This window comes from Phyllostomus discolor, chromosome 6, assembly GCF_004126475.2.
Source record: "Phyllostomus discolor isolate MPI-MPIP mPhyDis1 chromosome 6, mPhyDis1.pri.v3, whole genome shotgun sequence".
Lineage (NCBI taxonomy): Eukaryota > Metazoa > Chordata > Mammalia > Chiroptera > Phyllostomidae > Phyllostomus > Phyllostomus discolor.
In genome coordinates, this window is record NC_040908.2 from 50,739,977 (window position 1) to 50,760,814 (window position 20,838).

The window sequence follows — 20,838 nt, forward strand, 5'->3', positions numbered from 1 at the left end:
AAAGGTTTATGACTGAGTCCTAAAGTCAAGGCCAAAGAGGAAATACCAATTAGTCCTTGATGGTAAAAGTTTCTCTTTTTTAATTGATTGATTCAGTAAATAAATAATGCATTTATTTTGAATGCCTACTAAGTGTAGCAGGTATTTTTCTAGGCACTGAAGATACAGGTGTAAATAAAGCTCACATGGAGTTTTCAATCTAGGTGGTAAATGGACAAGACAGAAAATTAAAACAAGACTGGGATAGTTATGACAGGGAAGATATATAGTAGTTGTAGGCATTCTGACATCAAGAAAGTGAACTGTAGCAACAGTATTATTACATGCATATTGAAAGAACCATTTAGTTTTAGCAAAATATAACCCATCCATCCAAGTTAATATTAAATAGGATACTATTGGTTGTGTAGATTTGTTTCTATTAATATTTAATTTTTTTCATTGTAATTATGTGAATGCTATAAGGAATAAGGAGTTTATACCTATTTTGTACATATTCAAAGGCATTCTAATAAGAATTATTTAAGCTGGCGTTCAGGAATTCATAAGAATTTTTTTCTTTTTAAATTAATAGTTCTTAAACTTTTTGGTCACAGGACTACTTTACACACTAAAGTTACTAAGGACTATAAAGACCTTTGGTTTATGCAGGTTATTGATATTTTTCCATATTAGAAATTAAAACTCACCAATTTTTTAAAAAAAGAATTCATTAAAAATAACCTTTATTGCGTTTAACATAAATTACATATTTTTTTAGAATAATAGCTATATTTCAAAACCAAAATATTTAGAAGAGTATCATTGTTTTACTTTAAAAAAATATGTAATGTCTGACTTCATAGAGAACAGGTAGTTTCTGATATCTGCTTCTACATTCCATATCATACATATCACTTCTGGAAAATTCCACTATACCTTTGTGAGAGAATGAGAGTGAATAGGGCAAATGATATCTTAACATTATTTTGATAATAATTTTGACCATAGACACCTCCTGAGAATGTCTTAGGGATGCCAGGGAGCCCATGAGCTACACTTTGATGTAAGATGGAAAAAAACATTCATGATGGTTAAGAGCACTTTCTAAAAATTAGTGTTTAGGATCAGATCTCACTCTAACACTTACCGCTATTTGAATGTGGGCAGATTACTTTATATTCCTTACATTTTGTAAAGTTTCTTACCTATAAGATGCATATAATAATACTTACTCATCCTTCAAGCTTGTCATGAGGATTAAGTGAAATGTAGGTTTAGTTGCTTAGACCTTGTCAGGTAGTTGCTGCTGCTGTTGTTATGTTACCATAGTAAAGCTTGTAGACACTTCCAGATGGCAGCATGTTTAGGTTCTTTAAAGTATTATGTAAGTAAGCTACAAAGTTAATTTTTAGTATTTCTAACATTTTCACATTTGAAACTTTGCAGTCATACAGGACAGCTTTGCTTCTCCTGATTTGCCTTTGCTGACATGTTTGACACAAGACCAAGAGTTTGGACTTGATTCCTTATTTCACCAAAGTGAACTAGATTTTGCGCCTCTGAGGTAGGATGATTTATGTTTTTATTTGCATGTAACCTTTCTACTCTTTCTTGTTCTTAGTTACTATTAATATTAATGACTTCAGCCTAAGGTGAGACTTTAGGGTAGGGGTTAAGTAGTCTCAGCTCACACTCTGAAGGTAACAAGACCCTGAGTTAAGTAAGACATGATGCATAGCAGTTTGGCATAGTAACATATGTATGTGTAAAGATGAGCCAGGTTACTGTAGTGCATCTAAAAATAATTTCTAATATATTCTAGCATTTCAGGCATATTTTAATTTAGAAGGCACACTGAGTTTTTCTTTTTGATAAATTTCCCCTCTTGCTTTCCATCACCCAACCTCATTGTGCAAAAAGCATTTGTTTCACAGTCACTAACTTGTTTGGCACTCTCATTTTGGTCAGCTGATACTGAATGAGCCTCGTCTGATAGGTGTGAATATGAAGTAACAAGATTTTTCTAACTGACATGTCTAAATTAAAAATTATTCTAAATTAATACCCTTTGGAATAGTCATAATGGCAGACAAGTCTGGAATTATCTAAGAATTGTAAGTTTTCCTCTTTTAGAGCAAAAAAAGACATCTTAAATTAAAAACTGTAGATGTTTACTGAGTAAAAATCTCTGCCCCTCTACATGTATTACTTTAAAATTACTTTTATGAAAAGTGTTTTGTATATAACAGCCAACCGATGATTAGATTATTGTTGTATTTTGGGGCGGGGGAGGTACTCTTAAACCACTTAAGTGGTTTTCAAGAGCATAATAAACTAGTAAAAGAACTAGTTAAATGAATTTTAAATTATAGCAGGTAATAAATCAAACATTTTAAATAGTAAAATTTGAAGTTTCATTTAAAGAACCATTTTTTTGCCAATATGAAATTAGTCATTTTTTGGCAATAATGGTTTAGAGTAGCCTGAGAATATATTAGGGTCACAGGATGGTAGGTAGTTCACCTGTTTATATAGTCATTAACTACTTTAAAGGAATTTGAAATTAGAACTTTGTTTTTGAACATACTTCAAATAATCTTTATCAATAATATATCAATTTTGTATTTTTTATGTTGTTATTTTAAAAATGTTTTAAATGTGTAACTTTTTTATTTTTAACTGTGTATTTTCAGGGTGATTCCTGGTAAGTCTGAAGACACAGAATGGTTTTCTCGACCGTCGGAAGTTAGTGAGGCTTTGTTGCAGGCAGCCTCAGAAGTAGCTTCAGACATAGTTAATAGTCACTTTAGTGTATCTCAGCACACACTTATAGGGAATACAGCTCTTGAATCTCAGGGCTCTATTTTATATCCTGAACAAGGAACCAAAGAAGAGACTGTTTCATCTGGTGCAATTGATAAACTGAAAACCCCCAAAGACTCTGATAGTTATGATGTTCTTTGTTCATGTATGTCATGGAAGACACAAGAAGTTACACAGGAGCCAGAAACCACTTTAGCTAATAAAGATCAACGTTCTTTTTCAACTTCATCTGATACAAGTGAGGAGGAATATGTAACTCCTAAAGAAAGAGACAGTTTTGATGCTTCTTGTTTATATGTGCAGTATTGGAAACAGGAAGCTTTACAGCAGTCAGAAAAATATTTAACCAGTAAAGACCATGATTCTTGTTCAGATTCATCTGACACGATTGATAAAAATAAAATTTCTGAAGGAATTGGCAATTTCAGTGCCCCCCTTTCATGTATGCCATGGAGCGAACAGGGAGCTTCACACCATCCAGAAACATGTGCAATCAGTAAGGATCATGTTTATTTTCCACCTGAAGTTGCTTCTCATAAAATGTCATATTCTTTCTTGCATTGCTTGTTGGAAGGGAGAGGAAAAAGTGCTCCCTTTATGTCTGATAGTCATTATTTGGAGAGGGTTTATTTAAGGGCTTCCACTGAGAATGAGGTAAAACAAAAGATGGTTTCTTTGGAGGGTTATGAAAGAAATGAAGAAGGTCTGGGGAAAGAATTATCTCAAAGTTTTGAACTAAAGGAAAATAGCAATACTGTAGTATTTTTGAAGTTGTGTCCCAGTTCTTCAGAAGTACAGTATATTGAGAATGTTGTAGTTCCTGATAATTCTGTAGAAGTTTCAGAAACACATATACTCTCCAGGGAACATGATATCTCTAAGGTAGAGACTTCTGGTGGTCCTCTTCAGACTATTACATCCACCTTGGATGAGACATCAGAACAACTATATTTTCAAGAGGAAAGAAACCAAAAGGCAAGTGCTGCTTTTGGTGGGAAAAATGTTAATGCTACTGAAAATGTAGCCTTTGAGGCAGTTATTGCCTCTATTGAACCTTCCAAGAAAGAGAATACAGGAAATGAAATCCAAACTGACATCACTAAATCTTTAACAAATTATAGGCAAGATAGTGAACCAAAAAATTCAGATCTTTTCTTATTAAATTATAATGATGTCAACTCTTTCTTTGATAAATTTAGTCATCCATGCTGTCAGTCTACTCCTGGGGTGTTTGAACCAGCAGCTTCAAAACCATTGTTGCATAAAGAGGATGATGGTGTTAGCTCCCTGTACTGGCATACTAATGCAGAATTACTCCCCAGTGCTCCTCAGGAAATGTTCATTAGGCCACTTTCTTCTGCTTCCTTAAGTGAAAACTCTCACAGCCAGGTTGTTGGTCTTTGCAAAACACAAAGCCCTCTATTTCAGTGTGGTATAGACAATGAACCATTTCTTCCCATTGCAGAGAAGGCAGGATCTTCAAACATTATTTACCCACTGAAAGTATCGACTTCAGATTCTTTGTTTTTGCAAGATTTAAAGCAGCAAACCTTTGAAGAAGTTGCAGATTCTTCAGACTATATTTTGGGTAAGAATGTAAATTCTAGTCATGTCATTGAATGTCCATCTGCAGCTATAGGAAGCAGCTTTTCAGCAAACTTGGTGGCATATGATGCAAAGTCACAAGGTGCTTTACCAATGACCAGTGATGCATCATTAATTGCAGTTGGCCAAGAGACATTGCTGAAAGCTGATACAGGCCTAGGTGAAATTCCTCGGCCTATGGGAGCCAAGTCCACTTTTACAGTACATACAATTATACAAAATGACTCCTATTTTGTAGAAGGCCTGAAAGGGAAGTCTGAGTCTGAGTCTGACATCGGTACTCTGGGTGATGATACTGAATGCTGTAGCCTAGATGAAAATGCTGTTGTATGCAGTAAAAGATCTACTGAGCTACAAAGAGAGGTGAGATACAATAAGATGGCAGTTGGGGAAAACATGATCTTTTCCAGTATTGTTTCAGGAAATTGCATTGTTATTTGGTTGTATTTTTTTGCTATTTCTCAGATGTGTGACCAAGGTGACTTGAGTGGTGAGTGCATTGAGGTAGCACATTTAGAAAATATGCTTGATGATCTAGAGATTTGTGACAGCTCCTTGCCCTGGCAATCTGCTTTACAACCACCCAAGGAAGAGAGCAGTTTTGAAGAGCCTGTAAGTTTTTCCATTTGACATTTCTTATGGGGCAGTGAAAGAAATATTTTAGTTGAAAATGGGGATAAAAGTGTCTGTTTATGTTCTCTAATACCAACTTGTGATTTGTAACCTGGTCTTCATCTGATATGCAGAGGTATGGTTTATTAATTTGTTAGAGATTGACATAAAAGAAATGTTTGTATTTTGTGGACTATAAGACTTGGTGAGTTCAGTGGTGTCTTGGACAAAGCCATCCTTGGCACACCTAGGTCTTTCATCTTGAGGCATCCTAACTCTTCCAGGTTGTGCCAGCAAGAACCTTTGGGACAGGCCCTGGCCGGGTAGCTCAGTTGGTTAGAGTATCAGCCCAGTACACCAAGGTTGTGGGTTTGATCCCTGGCCAGGGCATGTACAAGAATCAACTAATGAATGCATAAATAAGTGGAACAACAAATTGATGTTTCTCTTTCTTTCTCTCTCTCAAATAAGTAAAAAAAAAAATGGAAAAAAAAAAAGATCCTTTGGGGTAGAGTTAAAACCTGTAGGCTTGTTCATGGAGACATTGATATCTGCTTTTTCTACCCCCTCCGCCTTTCAGTGTACAATTCTTGGAATAGGCCCTGGAAATATTCTAGTATTTCTTTTTAGACACTCCTGAAAGATTTGATTTCAGAGGTATCTTGAAAATTTTAAGAACCTGTATTTCCCCAGGAAGGATACTGAGGTGGTTACTGTCCAAACTAATTAGTGTCCTCAAAGGGAGCTAACTAGTTCCCTGATTCCCACATAAGTAACTTATTTATGTATAATTACATTCCCTTACTCTCTATATCATCATTATTGTCTGTGTGTGTACCAAAAGATTATAACTTTGAGGGGGTAATAAAAATTCTGCGTCAATGTTTCTTTTATACAAGGATTCATTTTCCTGGGTCTTTGGATTCCTTGGCTTTAACGTCCCTCTGGTCCCATTGCCCATCCTCTTTTGTCTGATACTGTCAGCTCTAACCTGGGTCCCACTTCCTTATAATATATACTAATATCCTATGCATTTTTATGTATTATGTGTAGATATTTGTGCTATATATAATGTTACTTGCCTTTTCCTGTTTTCCCAGGTATAAGATCAGCATGATATTGGAAAACTTACTAGTTACAGTTGCAACTATTAGACCTTTAGGTTCAGGCAGTTGATAAGAGAAGATGAGCAAAGATATTATGATGAACTTTCCTCTTATTTTTAATTTGTTGGATTTAAAAAAGATTTTAATATGTTAGGGTAGTTTTATTTTCTTCATTCTACAGTAAGCATTGTTTAATTCTAATTTTCAATCTAATAACATTGGGGATGAAAGTAGAACTTTGTGCTGAAATACTATGCTAAATTTTACTTATAAACATCAATTTGTTTAGTCTTTTTGTCAATCTTACTAGGTAGGATTGTTGGGAATTATTGTCATCCCCCATTTTTGTAGTTGACAGAGTTAAGGAACTTGCTTATGATCATTTAGTAGGTAGGGAAACTAATTTAAAACTAACTTTATCTGTGTATTTAACCACTATGCCATAAACTCTCTCCCTGTTTGGCTATTTTTCAGTGAAATCGATGCTAAGATTTTGCATTATTTTGGCAAGAGAGAAGGTTTTGAAGTTAGTTTCAATAAGAATGAGAAACAAAATCTGATTAGTTTTAAACATAGTTTTTATATTTTTGATGCTACTTTTATAACTTGTATCAACTTTTTCATATAGAGAAAAAATATTTTTTAAAAATGAAAATATATTCAGTTAATAGCAATATGGTGAAGTTAACTCTGACCACATTCCAAATTTTATTTGCCCTAATATGGTGAAAAGTCATATATGTTTATGTACTAACATCACCAATAATGTCTACTAATTCCTTTTTTATTGTATTTTTATTTTTTTTATTTTTAGGGAGAGGGAGATGAGAGGGAGAAGAGAGATAGAAAAACATCAATATATGAGAGATACATTGATCATTTACCTCTTGCACACCCTCAGCTGGGGTCCTGGTCTGCATCCCAGGCACAGGTCCTGACTGGGAATTGAGCCAGTGTCTTTTTGGTTCCCAGACTGATGCTCAATCCACTGATCCTCACCAGCCAGGGAACTAATTCCTTTTTTAGCAAGGACTTGTTGGGATCTGGTAAAAGTTTAGGAACTTCTTTATCAGCATTTAACCTTTACTTCACTATCAGTTTATATTTCCCACTACTTTCGTTTCAAGAAATTTGAAGATTTTTGTTTTTTTGGTAACTGATAACAGATATAGTTTTTTGATGCTCTTATTGTTTTTCTAAACATTTGTGGATTTCTTGAAAATTTTCCTGTTTTCTCTTCCCTCCTCCCCTCTTTTCTTTCCATAACATACCTCTTTCTCTTAAAAAATCCTTGTACCATAGTTCAAATTCTGCAGTGATCATACTAGTATAAGGAGAAAACTCTGAGTAATAAAATATTTCTAGGCCTCCTATCTGTCATATTCTATACAGATAGACTTCCAGACCCTTAGAATAATTTATAGTCTTATTGGAAGTGACCAAACAAGGTATGATCTGGATATGAATTCAGGATGATTGCGAATATAATCTTGAGGACTGGTATAACTGGTTAGTATTTATTTTCGTAAAAGTGAGATTTGTACTTGTATTTTAGCAGATAAAAAAATTAATCTTATTTTTTTTCTCTTTTCATAGGTAGGCCATTCTAATATGGATATTGATCAGTCTTTTGCATCTGTATTGCCTTCATTTGTTCCTCAGGAGCCAATCGGAGAGTTGGAGTATCAGTCTTCAGATCTCAGAATGTTGAGGGTGTCTCCTGAGATTGTACGGAAGACTCTCAAACATTTATCAGGTATGTAGAAAAGGAGATACTGCGTCCTTATGATTAGCTTGTTAAACATATCTTGCTATGGCTAATTTTTTATTTTTGAACTCCTGCAATAATGTTAACTTTTGATGAAGTATGTTTATAAATGCCCTGGTCTCTTTTATTAGATGAACCATTTGACTTTTCATCACTTTCTTCATGACAGTATTTAGAACTGAATTACGTGGAGAATTCTGAATTAGAGTCAGTTTGTTCTATACTCCTTTCTGTGATTTGAAGGGAAAAATTAATTGAGCACAAGAGGACAAGAGTAGATACAAGAAAGTTTGTAGAGAGGAAACTGAGAGCTCAGTTTTGAGGCAGAAAGCAAGATTATCTGCTGTGGGAGGTGGGGACTGGTGGAGGTGCTAGGTATTTAGAGGAGAGTGGCTTGGTGAAGGCTCAGAATTTATGTTTCAGTGAAAAGGACAGGAGCTAAAAATGAGCAAAGGAATTGGCAGGTAGTTCTGAGAAGTCAGCAGAGACTAGAAATTATTTTATAATGTCAGCCTATATATCTAATTTTTCTGTGTTAAAACTCAAGAATGGAGAAGACGAATTATAGAATCGATCCTTGGTTGAGGAATTTGGGTGTGGTGGAAAGATAGCAATGGAAAGGAATCAGTGAGAGAAGAGTTGATCAACTATTGGTTTCAGCCAGCACAGAGAAAGAAAAGAAGTCAGGAGAGTTGTTAGTCTGGGAGAAAATAAAGGAACAGAGGTTTGTTTATGAAGTTGAATACATGAGGTGGGTATGAGTTACTGAGAGAGCTAGAGGAACATGCAATTTTGATCAGAGTGAGTTAGTACATTTAAATGTGAATCAGTTTGAAGATTCATTGCTTGGCCCTGAGAGAATTAGATAGTAGGAGTTGAATAAAGATCATTGGGATAAAGTAAAATGAGAGCTTTGAGGCTAGCTTATTGAATTCATTATGTTTAAATATTTTGTGATTTTATGGGATTTAGGGTTTAAAGAAACCCTGTGTATTAGACCTTGAAGTCTTAAAAGTGAATGGAAGCATTTGGGAGTTGCAAGAACATGATAGATGGAGGATGGTATTGAAGCTATATGTGGCCTAAGCCAAAGAAAGGTTTTATTTTTATGTTTTTGTTTATTTGAGGAAGATAAAAAATATTGGTAAGGAAATCATTGTGAGAGGTAGTTAAATGCCATTGTTCATCTCTCCTAGTTTCTAGTCATAGTATATGGAAGAGGGCTGCACAAACAATAAGATTATCAAGAGGAAATTCAAGTGGTTTTTTAAGACAGAAAGTTGGAGAGTATTCTCTGAAAAAATTGAGAAAGGTTGTTTATTAAGTAGCAGAATGGTTTCCAAGAGCACAGAGGAAAGAAGGGAGGGAAGGAATAAACAGTGGGGAGGAATCTAGGTAAGAAGAAAACAGCAGGAATAGACTATGGGGACAAGAGAGTGGCAATATTTGCATTTTTTCTGGACCAGGGATTACAGTGATTAAGATAGTTGAAATGAGTAGCCTCAAATATACTAATTTTTTCAGAGGTAATTTTGATGTCAGAACTGAGGGTCCCAGCTCATCTCTAAGGTCTAGTCTTAGAGATGATTCTTTAGCCGTGCAGAAGTTTTTAATTTGGTGAGGTCCCCATTTGTTTGTTCTTTCCTTTATGTCCCTTGCTTTAGGGGACATATCAGTGAAAATGTCGCCACATGGAATGTCTGAGATTTTCCTGCTGATGTTTTCCTTTAGGATTTGTATGGTCTCACTACTTACATTTAAGTCTTTTATCCCCCTTGAATTTATTTTTGTGTATGGTATAAGTTGGTGATTGAGTTTCATTCTTTTTTTTTTTTTTTTGCATGTAGCTGTCCAGCTCTCTCAACACCATTTTCTGAAGAGGGTATTTTTACTCCATTTTATGCTTCTTCCCCCTTTGTCAAATATTAATTAACTGTAGAGACTTGGGTTCATTTCTGGGCTCTCTGTTCTGTTCCCTTCGTCTATGTGTGTGTTCTTATGCCAGTACCAGGCTGTTTTGATTATGGTGGCCTTGTAATACAGTTTGATATCAGATATTGTGATCCTTCCTACTTTGTTCTTCTTTTTCAAAATTGCTGCAGCTATTTGGGGTCATTTATGGTTCCATATAAATTTTTGAAATGTTCTATATTTGTGAAATATGTCATTGGTACTTTAATAGGGATTGAGTTGAATCTGTAAATTGCTTTGGGTAGGAGGGACATTTTGAGGATGTTAATTCTTCCAATCCATGAACATGGTACATGCTTCCATTTGTTTGTGTGTCTTCCTTAATTTCTTTCTTCATTGTTGTATAGTTTTCTGTGTATAGGTCTTTTACCTCCTTGGTTAGGTTTATGCCTAGGTACTTTATTTTTTGTTGCTATATTAAATGGGATTTTTTCCCCTAATTCCTGTTTCTGATATTTCATTGTTGGCATACAAAAATGCTTTTGATTTCTGAATATTGACTTTGTATCCTGCTGTTTTGCCAAATTCACTTATTAGGTCAAGTAGGCTTTTGGTGGAGTCTATAGGATTTTCTGTGTACACTGTCATGTCATCTGCAAACAATGACAGTTTTGCTCATGCCTTTCCAATTTGGATGCCTTTATTTCTTTTTCTTGTCTTATTGCTGTAGTTAGGACTTCCAATACTATGTTGAATCGGAGTGGTGAAAGCGGGCATCCTTGTTTTGTTCCTGATCTTACTGGGAAAGCTCTAAGTTTTTGCCCATTGAGTATAATGTTGGCTGTAGGTCTTTCATGTATGGCCTTTATTATGTTGAATGCTCCCTCTATTCCCAGTTTGCTGAATGTTTTTTATCATAAATGGGTGCTGTACCTTATCAAATGCTTTTTCCGCATCTATTGATATGATCATGAGTTTTGTCTTTGCTTTTGTTTTGTGCTGTATTACATTTATTGATTTATGAATATTGTACTGTCCTTGTATCCCTGAGTTGAATCCCACTTGATCATGGTGTATGATCTTTTTAACATATTGTTGGATGGGATTTGCCAATATTTTGTTGAGGATTTTAGCATCTATGTTTATCAGAAATAATGGCCTAAAGTTTTCTTTCTTTGTTATGTCTTTATTTGGCTTGGGGACTAGGATGATGCTCACTTCATAAAAAGAGTTTGGGAGTCTTCCATCTTCTTGAATTTTTTTGGAATAATCTTTGAAGGACAGGGGTTAGGTCTTCCTTAAATGCTTTGTAAAATTCTTCTGTGAAACCATCTGGTCCAGGGCTTTTGTGTGTCGAGAGATTTTTGATTACTGCTTCAGTTTCGTCAGCTGTTATTGGTCTGTTCAGGCTTTCTGCTTCTTCTTCATTGAGTTTTGGAAGATTATGTTTTTCTAGAATTTGTCCATTTCACCTAGGTTTTCAAATTTCTTGGCATATAGTTCTTCATAGTAATTTCTTAAAATGCTTTGTATTTCTGTGTATCAGTTGTAATCTCTCCTCTTTCATTTCTGATTGCCAACACCATTTCTTAATGAGACTGCCCTTTCCCCACTGTATATGCTTGATTTTCTTGTTGTAAATTAATTAACCATATATCCATGGGTTTATTTCTGAGCTCTCTATTCTATTCCATTAATCTATGAGTCTGTTTTTGTGTCGGTACCACAATAGTTAGTTTACTATAGTTTTATAGTATAGTTTGAAATTAGGGAGCATGATGCCTCCAGCTTTGTTCTTCTTTTTCAATAGTGCTTTGGCTATTTGGAGTCTTTTGGGGTTTCATACAAATTGAAACTACAAATAGGAACTATTTGATACAAATTTGAACTATTTGAACTATTTCATACAAATAGGAACTTCTTGTTTTATTTCTGTGAAAAATGTTATTGGAATTTTGATAGGGATTGCATTGAATCTTTAGATTGCTTTTAGTAGTAAGAACATTTTAACAATATTAATTCTTCCAGTCTGTTAGCACAGAATAGCTTTCCATTTATATTTATCTTCCAACTTCTTTTATCAGTGTCTAGTAGTTTTCAGTGTACAGATCTTTCACCTTTTTTGATTAAATTTATTCCTAGATATTTGACTCTTTTTAATTGTAAATGAATTTCATTTTTTATGATTTTATTTATTTGGTTTGAGAGGGGGGGAAGGGAAGGAGAATGAAAGGGAGAGAAACATTGATGTGAGAGAGAAACATTGGTGGGTTGACTCTCTAATGCACCTCAACTGGATATTGAACCAGAGACCTTTGCTTTGTGGAATGACGTCCAACCAATTGAGTTATACCAATCAGAGCTGAATTTGTTTCGTTCTTTCTTCTTTTTTTTTTTTTGATAGCACATTATTAGTGTATAGAAATACAACTGTATTTTGTGTATTGATTTTGTATCCGGCAACTTTATTGAATTCACTTACTTTAAGTTTTTTGGCAGAGACTTTAGGGCTTTCTGTATCATGTCATCTGAAAATAAAACACATTTACTCTTCCTTTCCGATTTGGATGCTTTTTATTTTATTTTTTTCTTGCCTGATTGTTCCAGTTAGGACTTCCAGTATTATGTTCAATAACAGTGCTAAGAATGTGTGAGAGTGGGCATCCTTGTTTTGTTCCTGTTATTAGAAGAAAAGCTTTTACCTTTCCACCATTGGATATGATGTTAGCTGTTGGCTTGTCGTATATGGCATACCTTATGTTGAGATAATTCCCTCTCCGCCCCTTGTTGAACATTTTTGTTATAAATGGGTATAGAATTTTGTCATATGCTTTTTTTATATCTACTGAGATGATCCTATGATTTTTAAACTTCATTTTGTTAATGGTTTCTATTGCATTTATTGATTTGCAGATGTTGAACTATCCTTGTGTCCCTGGGATAAATCCCACTTGGTCATGGTAGAGGATCCTTTACTGTACTGTTGATTTTGGTTTGCTGATATTTTTGTTGAGGACTTTTGCATCTTTGTTCATCAGGAATATTGGCGTTTAATTTTCTTTTCTTGTGGCATCTTTTTCTGGTTTTGGTATCGGGGTTATGCTGGCCTTGTAAAATGAATTCAGAATTGTTTGCTTTTCTTTTTTAGAAGAGGTTGAAAAAGATTGTATTAATTCTTTGAATGTTCAGTACAATTCACCAATGAAGTTATTTGGTCCTGAACATTTGTATGTTAGGAGGTATTAGCTTACTGATACTTCCTAACAAATAGGACAATAGAAATGTTCTATTTCTCAATGATTCAGTCTTTGTAGGTTGTGTGTTTCTAAGACTTTGTTCATTTCTTTTGTGTTGTAAAATTTGTTGGTGTATAATTGTTTATAGCAACCTGATAATTTTTTGTAATTCTGTGGTATTAGTTGTAGTCTCCTCTTTTATTTCTTTTGAAACAATTTCTATTGAATTTATTCAGATGTCATTTGTTAATAAAATTATATCAGTTTCAAGTGTACAGTGCTCTAATACATCATCTCTATATTGTATTGTGTGTTCACCACCCAAAGTCAAGTATCCTTTCATCACCATTGACCCTCCCTTTACTCTCTTCTTTTTAAAAAATTTTAAACATTTACTATGTTTTTATTATCTTTAGAGAGAGGGGAAAGGAAGGAGAAAGAGAGGGAGAGAAACATCGATGTGTGAGAGCAACATTGATTGGTTACCTTTCGCATGCCCGCAGCCAGGGACCTGGCCAGGCATGTGCCCTTTGGGGAAGTTGGACTGGCGTTGTTTTGGTCTATGGGATGAAGCCCAACCCACTGAGCCACACCACTCAGGGTTCCCCTTTGCCTTCTTCTATCTCATCCGACTCCCTTTTCCCTCTCACAATCACCATACTGTTTTCTGTGTCTACGAATTTTTTTTTTTTTTTGCTTAGTCCTTTCACCTTTTTCACCTAGCCATTCAGCTAGCTGCCTTTCCTCTGACAACTGTAGGTCATTTGTCAGTATCTATGAGTCTGTTTCTATTTTGTTTTTTAATTTATTTTGTTCATTAGATTTCACATGTAAGTGAAATCATAGGATATTTGTCTTTCTCTGACTAGCTTATTTAATTTAGCACAATACCATCTAGGTTCATCCATGCTGTCACATAAAGATAACATTTCCTTTTTAATTTTTTTGTTTTTTATGTCTAAGTGGTATTTCATTCTGTAAATGTACCACAGGGTTTTTTTTATCCATTCATCTAGTAATGGGCATTTGGGCAGCGTCCAAATCTGGGCTCCTTTAAATAATGCTGCAGTGAACATGGGTTCATAGATTTCTTCGTATTAATGGTCTGGATTTTACGGATATATTTCTAGAAGTGAATCACTGAGTCATAAGGCAGTTCAATTTTTAATTTTTTGAGGTATCTCCATGCTACTTTCCACAGGGCTGCACCAATCTGCATTCCCACCAGCAGTGCAAAAGGGTTCCCCAGCACTTCTTTGTTGATAGCCATTCTGACCAGTACGCTGTGATATCTCATTGTGGGGTTTTTGTGGGTTTTTTTGAAGATTTTATTTATTTACTTTAGAGAGAGGGGAAGGGAGGGAGAAAGAGAGGGAGAGAAATACCAATGTGTGAGAACAATACAATGTGTGAGAGATACATAGATTGGTTGCTTCTCACACGTGCCCAACTGGGAATTGGCGTGCAACCCAGGCGTGTGCCCTGACTGGGAATGGAACTAGTGACTGTTAGGTTCACAGACCAGCTTTTAATCCACTGAGCCACATCAGCCAGGGCTCACTGTGGTTTTAAATTACATTTCTGTAATGAGTATTGATCTTGAGCACCTTTTCATATGTCCATTGTCCATCTATATGTTCTCTTTGGAGAAGTGTCTGTTAGGTCCATTGCCCATTTTTTAATTGAGTTGTTTGGGTTTTTTGGTGTTTAGTTGTATATGTTCTTTATAAATTTTGGATAATAATGCCTTATCAGATGTATTATTGATGAATGTGTTCTCCCATTTAGTGGATTGTCTATTTTGCTGATGTTTTCCTTTGCTATGCAAAACCTTTTTAGTTTGATGTAGTTGTACTTGTTTATTTTTTTTTATTTGTTTTCTTGCCAGTGGAGATACATCAGAAAAAATACTGCTATGATAAATGTTTCAGGTTTTACTGCCTATGTTTTCTTCTAGGATTTTTATAGTTTCGAGTCTTACATTTAAGTCTTATTCCATTTTGAATTTATTCTTGTGTATGGTTTAAGAAGGTGGTCTAGTTTCTTTTTATCTTCACCAGAGGATAGGCTTATTGATTTTTTTTTAAGAGATAGGCAAAAGAAGGGGAGCAAAAGAGGGAGAGAAACATTGATATGAGAGAGAAACATTAATAGATTGCCTATTCGTGGAATCTTTAGTGTTCTTTATTTATAGTATCATGTCATCTGCAAATAACAACAGTTTTACTTCTTCCTTTCCAAATTGGATGCTTTTATTTCTTCTTGTTTGGGTGCTTGAAGCTATCTTCCAATACCATGTTGAATGAGAGTGGTGAAAGTTGGAATCCCTGACTTGTTTTTGATCTTAGCAGAAAAGTTTTTAATTTTTGCTCTCTGAGTATAATATTGGCTATGGGTTTGTCTGATAAGACATTTATTATGTTGAGATATGTTCTTTCTATTCCCACTTTGCTGAGAGCTTTTATGATAAATGGGTGCTGGATTTTAATGAATGCTTTTTTCTGCTTTTAGTGATATGACCATGTGATTTTTAGTTTTCATTTTGTTTAGTGTTGTTTCACATTTATTGATTTCCAGATGTTGTACCAACCTTGCATCCACAGAATAAAACCTACTTAAATAGTTTGAGAAGAATAGGTGTTAGTTCTTCTTTGAATGCTTGGTAATATTCACCTTTGAAGCCATCCAGTCCAAGACTTTTGTTTCTTTGGAGTTTTTTGATTACTGCTTCAATTTCATTAGTTGTAATCTGTCTATTCAGATATTTGATTCTTCCTGATTCATTTTTGGAAGATTGTATGTTTCTAGGAATTTATCCATTTTGTCTAGAATGTCCAATTTGTGGGAATATAGTTGTTTGCAATATTTTCTTACAAACATGTATACTTATTTCTGCAGTGTCAGTTGTTATTTCTCCTTTTATTCCTGATTTTATTTTGGTTTTATCTCTTTTTAATGACTCTGGTTCAAGTTGTGTTTTCTTTTTAAGATTTTATTTATTTATTTTTAGAGAAAGGGGAAGGGAGAGAGAAAGAGAGAGAAACATCCATGTGTTGTTGGTTGCTTCTTGTGCGCCCCCTACTGGGGACTTGGCCTGAAACCCAAGTATGTGCCCTGACTGCAAATGGAACCAGTGACCCTTTGGTTCTCAGGCTGGCACTCAATCCACTGAGCTACACCAGCCAGGGCAAAAGTTTTGTCAATCTTGTTTATCTTTTTAAAGAACCAGCTCTTGGTTTCATTGAGCTTTTGTATTGTTTTTGTTTTTTTTTTAAGATACTATTTCATTTATTTCTGCTCTGATGTTTATTATTATTATTACTCACCTTGGGCTTTGTTTATTCTTTTTCTAGTTCCTTTAAGTGTAAATTTAGGTTATTTGAGTTTTTTTTATTTCTTAACTTTGACCTGTAATGCTATGAATTCCTCTCTTTGGATTGCTTTTGCTGTGTCCCATAGATTTTGGGGTTGTTGTGTTATTTTCATTCTTTTCAAGGTATTGGATTTCTTTCTTAATCTCACTGTTAACACATTCATTGTTTGGTAACATGTTATTTAGCTTCCACATCTTTGTGTATTTTTTAATTTTTTCTCATGATTGATTTCTAGTTTCCATTATGGTCAGAGATGATGCTTGATATGATTTCAGTCTTGTCAAACTTATTGAGACTTATTTTGTGTCCTAACATGTGGTCTATCCTAGAAAATGTTATATGTGTACTTGGAAAGGTTGTATATTCTGCTAGTTTGAGGTGAAATGCTCTGAAAATACCAATTAAATTAATGGGATCTGGTATTTCATTTAAGGGTGCTGATTCCTTATTGATTTTCTGTTTGGAAGATCTATCCATTCTTGTCAGTGAGGTGTTAAAATCCCCTATTATGATTTTGTTACTTTCCGTCTCTCCCTTTATGTCCATCAAGATTTGTATATTTAGGTGCTCCTGTTGGATGCATAAATGTTTACAAGGGTTATATCCTTTTGTTGGATTGACCCTTTTGTCATTATCTGCTTCTTTGTCTCTTCTTATAGCCCCTTTTTTTTTATCCTACCCTGAGGGCTTTTTTTTTATATTGCTTTTAGAGAGTGGATTGGCGGGGATGGGGGAAGGGGGGCAGGCTGTGGGGGTGGAGAGAGAGGGCATGGGAGGCAGGCACACCAATAGGTTGTCTTCTCATACATACCCTGACTGGTGATTGAACTTGTGACCTTTTTTTTTAATGGGATGACCCTCCAACCCACTGAGCCATACCGGCCAGAGCTGTAGTTTTTTATTTCAAGTCTATTTTGTCTGATACAAGTATTGCTACCCTAGCTTTTTTTTTTTCTTTTTTTTTTTTTTCATTTCTATTTGCATGAAATATGTTTTCATTCCTTTACTTTCAGTCTGTGTGTATCTTTCATTCTCAGGTGGGTCTCTCGTAGACAACATATACATGGGTCTTGTTTTCTTATCCATTCAGCTACCCTATATGTTTGGTTGGAGCATTTAAGCCATTACCAAATTCTGTGTATAAAGCGCACTTTTTTGCCCAAATTTTTCAGGGAAAAATAAGGATGTGCATTATACATGAGTATAATGATTATATACCACGAGTATAATGGTATAATAATCCTGTGTATAATTCACACAAAAACATGGGTGTGCATTATACACGGGAGCACATTATACACAGCAAAATAGGGTACATTTAAAGCAGTTAATGTTATGTTCGTATTAATTGCCATTTTATTTTTTATAATAAGTTTCTTTGTTGTTGTTTTTCTTATAGAAGACCCTTTAACATTTCTTGTAATATTGGTTTGGCGGTAATGCACTCCTTTAGCTTTTTCTTGTCTAGGAAGCTCTGTGTTTTTCCCTCGATTTTAAATGATAGTCTTGCTGGGTAAATAGTCTTGGTTGTAGGTCTTTGTTTTTCATCAGTATCTTCTGGCATGAAATGTATCTGTTGAGAAAACAGCCAATAGTCTTATGGGAGCTACCTTGTAGGTAAGTCTTTCTCTTAGTGCTTTTAAGATTCTCTCTTTGTCGTTAACCTTTGCCATTGTAAGTATGATGTGTCTTGGCATATGTTTCTTTGGGTCCATGTTGTTTGGGATTCTCTGTGCTTATTGGACTTCTATGTCTTTTTTCTTCACCAGGTTAGGCAAGTTTTCAGCCATTGTTTATTCAACTAGGGTTTCAGTCCTTTGCTCTCTGTCTTCTTCTGGTCCCGCTGTAATGCAGGTATTGTTATATACTTCATGTTGTCTCAAAGGTCCCTTAAACTATGCTCATTTTGTTTGTATTTCTGTTTCTATTTCTATTTCTTTGCTGCTCCAATTTGTTGTTTGCTGCTTGTTCTCCAAATCACTGGTTTGATGTGCCCCTCATCCAGCCTACTGTTTACTCCTTTTAATGTATTCTTCTCTGACTGAGTTTTGTTTTGTTTTGCTTTTTTATGGTTCCTGTGTCCTTTTTCAGGCTGTTGAAGTTCTCACTATTACTTGAACTTCTTAACTATATTCTTTGAGCATCCTTATAACCATTTATTTGAACTGTATATTTATCAATTAGCAATTCCCAATTGCTTGCTTTTATTTCATTTAGCTCTTTTTCTAGAGATTTCTCCTCTTCTTTCATTTGGGGCATGTTTCATTTTTTCCTTCCTATGGCATCCTCTTCTTGGTGTTTATTTCTATGTACTAGGTAGGTCTTTATGTCTCCCAGTCTTGGTAGGGTGGCTTATGAGACCCAGTAATACAGTCTGCTTGACCACCTGAGTCGAATGCTCCAAGAATGTGTCTTGTGTGGTTATGCAAGCCCTCCTGTTGTAATTGAGTCTTAATTGCATTTGGCCTGCTCATGCATGAAGTCATCTCTCACAGTGGCTGACCGTGACGATTGACCCAGTCTACAGTGTAGGAGTTACTGCACAGGTGCTGACTAGACAAAGTAGAATTCACCTTAGCAGGGTCCAGTACTTGCCGAGATCTCTTTTTGGATATGCTACTTGCTAAGCTAATTGGATTCTGCTCTGATGTTTCCTGAAGCTGGCCACTGGCCTCTTCCCAGGCCTCTTGGGAGGGACTCTGGTTTAGGTCATTCTTAGACACAGCATGTGACTGGCCCTGATCAACCTGTTTCAGGCTATAAAGCTATCCAAAGCTGTGGCTGCCTCTGCTGGGCCTTGGTGTGCATAGGAAGGGCAAGCTGCACCAAGACCAGCCTTCCACCAGTACCAAGCCTGGGGACAGGTCAGTAAATGGCCCAAGGCACTCTATGGTTTGCCTTGTCATTCCTTTGCCTACTGGCTGCCTTTTTGGCTCAGTCACTGAAAGAGCCTCTGGTAGTACTCAAGTAGCTTGAGGTTGGTTCTCAGTGAGTCACCAAGTGGGGGTGAATGTTGTTCACTAGACTGATACCAGGTCAAACTTAGTGCTAGTAATGATTCTGAGGCCACTCAGTAGAAGTCCCAGGGTATACCAAGTCTATCCACACACCCCAATCCCAGTGCCTGCAGACCTGTTTGGTGGGTTCAGGTCTCAGGGAATCATCAGGGTGAGTGCAGCAGAGTTTATCAGGCCCAGACAGACCAAGATTTGGCCATGTAAGTGGAAGGCTCTGTACCAGTGTGACAGGCAAGGGAAAAATGTTCCCTGTGCTAGAGCCACACAACTCAGCCTGTCCCAGATTCTTCCAGGAGCCAGAGCTTAGCAAAACAGGGCTACCAGGATTCAGGAGGGTGGGACTAAAGGATCTCCCATGAAGGAGGCACTGGTCAGTCTTGAGGGGGAATGAGTGGGGAGTGACCCTGCTCCAGAGCCAGACAACTAAGTCTATCTCGAACTCTGCCCAGACTTCCTGAGGAGCAGGCATTTTTCAGGACAGGGCCACTGGGATACCAGAGGGTAGGTCTAGCAAATCTGCTATGAGGGGAAACCATCGGTGTCATTCACAGAAATGTTGGAGGAATGGCCTCTGTCCCAAAGCCACACAACTCAGTCACTGACATCCCCTGACTCTGCCCAGACATTTAGGCTCTGGCCCAGACAACTGGCTCAGCAAAGGGAGAGGCAGAGTGGAGGGACAGGGAGTTTAGAGGGTAGGGCTTTTGCATTCCCCTAAGTTGATGCCCTATGGAGGGGAGTGTTCCATCTAAGAAAATGTCTGTGATGTGGGAGAGGAACTCAGCACAGGGATTTTGGCTCCTGTGCCATCAGCTCTCTTCCCAGAGCCACAGCCCCCAGTGTCTACTCATGTAACTCTGGTCCATTCAGCCCTCCCTCTGCCAAAGCCTAGGGTGAGTAAATGCAAAAGAGATTTTGTGCTTTGGCTTTTTAGTAGGGCTTCTGTGTCTCCAGTAGACTGCTTTCTCTCCATGGTGAATTTTCACAGCCAAATATTATGTGGGTGCTTCTTCCTGGCTGTGGTGCTCTGGGCTGGTGAGCTTGGTCTGGGATCTCAATTCCACACTCCTCAAGGGTGAACCTTTGCAGCTAAGTTATCCCTCTGGAATCTCAGCTGGTTCACCCGGGGGTGGGGCCAGCGCTTTTTGCACCTCTGCCCTTCCTACCAATTTCAGTGTGGCTTCTTCTGTAAATCTTTGGTTATAAGACTTCTCTTCAACTAGTCTTCAGTTGGTTATTCAGGTTGATTGTTCTACATTTTAGTTTGATACTGGGAGGAGGTGAATATATTTTCCACCTACTCTTGCCATCATCTTGGACGTCCTTTCCCCTTTTCTGATTTTAATTGAGTCCTGTCTTTTTTTTTTCTTTTTTGGTGAGCCTACCCAAGGGTTTGTCCATTTT

At 36.3% G+C, this 20,838-nt stretch overlaps 1 protein-coding gene across 12 annotated transcripts in view; it reads left to right on the forward strand.

Annotated features, from left to right (window-relative positions):
- ALMS1 (ALMS1 centrosome and basal body associated protein) overlaps nt 1-20,838 on the forward strand; it is a 171,220-nt gene that overhangs the window by 33,285 nt on the left and 117,097 nt on the right. For 8 of the 12 annotated variants that reach the window (XR_004903735.1, XR_004903734.1, XM_036028144.1 and 5 more), the window contains exons 4-7: nt 1,429-1,546; nt 2,676-4,773; nt 4,876-5,022; nt 7,725-7,884. Coding sequence is in view for 10 of the 12 variants with exons in the window: in XM_036028144.1 (XP_035884037.1) it covers nt 1,429-1,546; nt 2,676-4,773; nt 4,876-5,022; nt 7,725-7,884 (2,523 nt within the window). In the remaining 2 variants the exon portion in view is untranslated. The remainder of the gene's footprint in view (nt 1-1,428; nt 1,547-2,675; nt 4,774-4,875; nt 5,023-7,724; nt 7,885-20,838) is intronic. The other 4 variants (XM_036028147.1, XM_036028148.1, XM_036028145.1 and 1 more) reach the window with 4 other exon arrangements.